Here is a 5000-nt window from a genome sequence, read left to right as displayed (position 1 = left end):
ATAAGTTACTGTTATCAAGTCCATCACCAAAACTGAACGACAGCAATGCAAACTGTGCCTAACACGACCAAAATCAAGCATCACCGCTAATATTCCGAGCCTCTGTTATAAAACGTGAGAGCCGAGAGCAGACGACGCAATCCCTCGCACCCTTATCTCACCTCCATTCCACAGCCCAGGGAACACCTTGATTCTTCCAATTTTAGGCGACGTCTTACAGCATATCGAGAAACCCGTTGGCCATGTCTGGAAGAACCTAACTTGATGGGAAAGCGATGATTTCTGAAAGGTTTTGAGGAGCGGCGCCGTGCGGAGTCCTATGCTGGCGGCCATCGTGTTGTAGCAGTCAGCTGAGAGGAGTTTTTGCCCGTCTTATTCGCCTTTGCTCTCTCGATCAAGGCACTCTCTCTATGCATCATTGACAAACATGTTTTAATGGAAAACGGATACGAACAGGATGTATCTCTGGTATGATTATAAAAACGGACTCAAAGAGCGAAGGGATAGATCCTATAAGAAAATTGAATCTTTTTGCATTACATTTTCATAATCATCGATGTTTTTTTTAATATATATATTTTTAGCGAATGTTTTCTATTTCACCTATTGAATGTAGAGGGAGAATGTGGATGGTGCTGAAATTTTTACTTATAATTGAATGTTAGAGTTTGCGAATGTGAGGAGTTATTATTTTTCGCCTTTATATAATAAATAGTAGGTTTTGCAACACACACGCACATGTATTCCAAGATATTAGATATAAAGATTTTATTTTGCATTTGTTTATGCAGGAATAATAGTGAATAAGTTGTTTAGATGTGAAGATTTGTGAGCGCCTTCTAGACTTTTGTTCAGTTTATTTGAAAGTTGATATTTTTGCCCGTATATCTTATATGATTTGATGAAAAATGTGTTTTAGTATATAAAGAAAACAAAACTAATAAACAAGGACCACAAAAATACCCAACTAAAAAATCAAACATAGCATTTTTAAAAATATCTCAAACTTTAATGTTTACAACATAGAATTACAATAAATGAATATTTTATCCCATTAGAAGTATTTTAGATGCAAAATTACACCCAGAAATGAGGAAATGCAATAAAATGTTTCGGAAACAGATTTTAAAAAGGTACTCCCCCTAGGCTTCACTGGGGGCCTGGGTGTCAACAAACCAGACGACGCCAGCCGAGACGCGAGACTAGAGAGAGGTAATTTCCGACTATATCCCTATTTTGGTTAAACTTTTTGTGTTTTAAGGCATAAAGGAACCCTCTAAGGGCTCTCTAGGTTGAGAAAACAGGTGAAAAAGTGGGGTTAAAAGGTGAGTTTTGGGTAAAATAGGGGTTAAAGCAGTAGGGTTGACAGGTGGCTAGAGGAGCAGGGAGGGGCGAGGAGAGGAAACATCGCCGCTTGTCAGTTTATAAGAGTACTAGGATTGTTTTACGCGATTTTTTATCGATTACGTCCGTTTTCTTGTATTTTATAGTATTTGCTTAATGTTATGTATGTGTTTTTTGTGTTAAGTGGGTGTGTATTGTCATTTGCGAGGAGCTGCTTGGGAGATAAGGCTTTTTAAACTACTTACAATCATAAGTGTTTATTTACCAGCTAAGGGCTTAAAGTCTTTGGTAATATGTTTAAAGTTATAATTGCTTTGGATATTAAGTGCATTGTGGAAGTTTCAACTTAGGCAGAAGTTATAGGGAGTTGGTGACATTTTAGATATTTTATTATTCTACATTTCATCTATAATTAGACTGAATTTTTATCCAAGATGTCATGTTATTGATAAGGTTATATTGGTAAGAATCCATGTTTTATTAATCCTATATGAAAGGAAGGCATTTCAGTTCACAAATACTCTTCATAATTCAGGAAAAAATGTTTTGGCAGACACATCAGTGACATGATAAGATAACTGGATTAATCAGTGGGTATGGGTAGGCAGTGTCAGAGAGTGTAATTGTGAAGTGATAACAGTGATTTTGCATGGAATCTATTTTATATTTTCTATATAGTATTTATGGTACATAAATCACTCAGTCACTTGTGCATATACCATGTAGTGAATCACTAACTCATTTATTTATTTATTGCCTCACTCATCCACCAAACAACTAAACCACTCACTCCAATAATCTGTCACTCACTCACTCACTCACTCACTCACTCACTCACTCACTACAACACTCACTACAACACTCACTCACTCACTCACTCACTACAACACTCACTCACTCACTCACTCACTACAACACTCACTCACTCACTCACTTACTCACTACAACACTCACTCACTCCAACATCCACTCACTCACTCACTCACTCCAACATCCACTCACTCACTCACTCCAACATCCTCGCACTCACTCACTCCAATATCCACTCACTCACTCCAACACTCACTTGCTTACTCCCCCACTCACTTATTCACACACTCACTCACTCCAACATCCACTCACTCACTCCAACACTCACTCACTCACTCCAACACTCACTCACTCACTCCAACATCCACTCACTCACTCCAACATCCACTCACTCACTCACTTCAACATCCACTCACTCCAACATTCACTCACTCACTCCAACACTCACTTGCTTACTCCCCCACTCACTTATTCACACACTCACTCACTCCAACATCCACTCACTCATTCACTCCAATACTCACTCACTCACTCCAATACTCACTCACTCACTCCAACATTCCATCACTCACTCCAACATTCCAACACTCACTCACTCACTCCAACACTCACTCACTCACTCCAACACTCACTCACCCAATCCAACACTTACTTCAATACTCACTCCCTCCCTCCCTCCCTCCCTCCCTCCCTCCCTCTCTCCCTCCAACACTTACTCACCCAATTCAATGCTCACTTCAATACTCATTCACTCGCTTACTCCACCATTCACTCACTCACTTACTCACACACTCACACACTCACACACTCAATCCAACATCCACTCACTCACTCCAACACTCACTCACTTGCTTTCTCCAACACTTACTCACTTACTCCAACACTCACTCACTTACTCCAACACTCACTCACTTACTCCAACACTCACTCACTTACTCCAACACTCACTCACTCCAACACTCACTCATTCCAACATTCACTCACTCCAACACTCACTCACTTCAATACTTAATCACTTACTCACTTGCTTTCTCCAACACTCACTCACTCCAACACTCATTCACTTACTCCAACACTCACTCACTCCAACTCTCACTCTCTCACTCACTCTAACACTCACTCACTCACTCATTCACTCCAACATCCACTCACTCACTCCAACATCCACTCACTCACTCCAACATCCACTCACTCACTCCAACATCCACTCACTCACTCCAACATTCACTCACTCTAACACACACTCACTCACTCGCTTATTCCAACACTCACTTGCTTACTCCAACACTCACTCACTCCAACTCACTCACTCCAACACTCACTCACTCACTCCAGCACTCACTCACCAACTCCAATACTCATTCACTCACTTGCTTACTCCAACACTCACTAACTTACTCCAACACTCACTCACTTACTCCAACACACACTCACTTACTCCAATACTCACTCACTTACTCCAACACTCATTCATTCATTCATAAATGTGCTCATTCACTCTCACTCACTCATTCATTCATTGGGGTACATACACATCCATTCATAGATGTACATATACTCACTCACTCATTGCACACAAACACATGCTTACTGCACTCATCTCACTCACACAGTCATGCACTTACTGACTCATCCATGCACATACTCTCACTCACTCACTCACTCATTCATTCAAGTGCTTTATAATTCCCTCATTCACTCCTTTAAGCACTTACTCATTCACTCACTCATTCATTCATACACTTACTAATTCACTTATTCATTCATACACTTACTAATTCACTTATTCATTCGTACACTTTCTAATTCACTTATTCATTCATACACTTATTCAAGCTCTCATTCATTCACTCATTCATGCACTTACTCATTCATACACTTACTCATTCATTTATTCACTCATTCATTCATGCATGCATGCATTTCCTCATTCATTCATTCATGCATGTATGCACTTCCTCACTCATTCACCCATAAACTTACCCTGCCCTCTCTCTCTCCTCTCTCTCTTCTCTCTCCTCTCTCTCCTCTCTCTCCCTCCCTCCCTCCCTCCCTCCCTCCCTCCCTCCCTCCCTCCCTCCCACTCTCCCTCTATCCCCCTCTCTGGTTCCCTCTCTCTCCATCCCTCTCTCTCCATCCCTCCATCCCTCCATTCTCCCTCTTTCTCTCCCTCCCTCCCTCCCTCCCTCTCTCCATCCCTCCTTCTCTCCCTCTCTCCCTCCCTTCCTCCCTCCCTCTCTCCCTCTCTCTGTCCCTCCTCCTCTCCTTCTCTCCTTCCCTCCTCTCCCTCTCTCCCTCCCTCTCCCTCCCTCCCTCCCTCCCTCCCTCCCTCCCTCCCTCCCTCCCTCTCCCTCTCTCTATCTTTATCTCTCTTTCTCTCCCTCCCTCCTCCCTCTCCCTATTTCCCACTCCCTCCCTCCCCTCTCTCTTCCTATTCCCTCCCCCCTCCTCCTCCCCTCTCTCACTCCCTCCCTCCTCCTCCTCCCCTCTCTCACTCCCTCCCCCTCCTCCCCTCTCTCACTCCCTCCCCCCTCATCCTCCCCTCTCTCACTCCCTCCTCCTGTCTTTCTCCCATCTCTCTCTTCTCTCTCTCTTCTCTCTCTCTTCTCTCTCTCTTCTCTCTCTCTTCTCTCTCTCTCTCTCTCTCTCTTCTCTCTCTCTTCTCTCTCTCTCTCTCTCTCTCTCTCTCTCTCTCTCTCTCTCTCTCTCTCTCTCTCTCTCTCTCTCTCTCTCTCTCTCTCTCTCTCTCTCTTTCCCTCCCTCCCTCTCTCTCTCCCTCTCTCCTTCTCTCCCTCTCTCCCTCTCCCTCTCTCTCCCTCGTCCTCTCTCCCTCTTCCCTCTCTCCT

General features: G+C 43.3%; 2 protein-coding genes across 8 annotated transcripts in view; one reads left to right on the top strand and one right to left on the bottom strand.

The window, feature by feature from the left end:
* Positions 1–408, bottom strand: part of LOC122249788 (dnaJ homolog l(2)tid, mitochondrial) — a 16103-nt gene extending 15695 nt beyond the window's left edge. The window contains exon 1 of one of the 2 annotated variants that reach the window (XM_086551911.1): positions 162–408. In XM_086551911.1, the coding sequence (XP_086408037.1) occupies positions 162–333 (172 nt within the window). In that variant the 5' untranslated portion in view covers positions 334–408. The remainder of the gene's footprint in view (positions 1–161) is intronic. The other variant, XM_086551912.1, reaches the window with a different exon arrangement.
* A 685-nt stretch (positions 409–1093) lies between these two features.
* The window catches only part of pod1 (coronin), a 32012-nt gene continuing 28105 nt past the window's right edge, over positions 1094–5000 (top strand). For 3 of the 6 annotated variants that reach the window (XM_086551909.1, XM_086551908.1, XM_043010914.2), the window contains exon 1: positions 1094–1212. Coding sequence is in view for 3 of the 6 variants with exons in the window: in XM_043010916.2 (XP_042866850.1) it covers positions 2028–2030 (3 nt within the window). In the remaining 3 variants the exon portion in view is untranslated. Of the gene's footprint in view, positions 1213–2009; positions 2031–5000 lie in introns of those variants that run through there. The other 3 variants (XM_043010916.2, XM_043010913.2, XM_043010917.2) reach the window with 2 other exon arrangements.

The sequence above is a fragment of the Penaeus japonicus genome, unplaced genomic scaffold (assembly GCF_977035675.1).
Source record: "Penaeus japonicus unplaced genomic scaffold, GWHDUDI00000001_assembly GWHDUDI00000026, whole genome shotgun sequence".
Classification (NCBI taxonomy): domain Eukaryota; kingdom Metazoa; phylum Arthropoda; class Malacostraca; order Decapoda; family Penaeidae; genus Penaeus; species Penaeus japonicus.
This window is presented reverse-complemented; position numbering and strand designations above follow the sequence as displayed.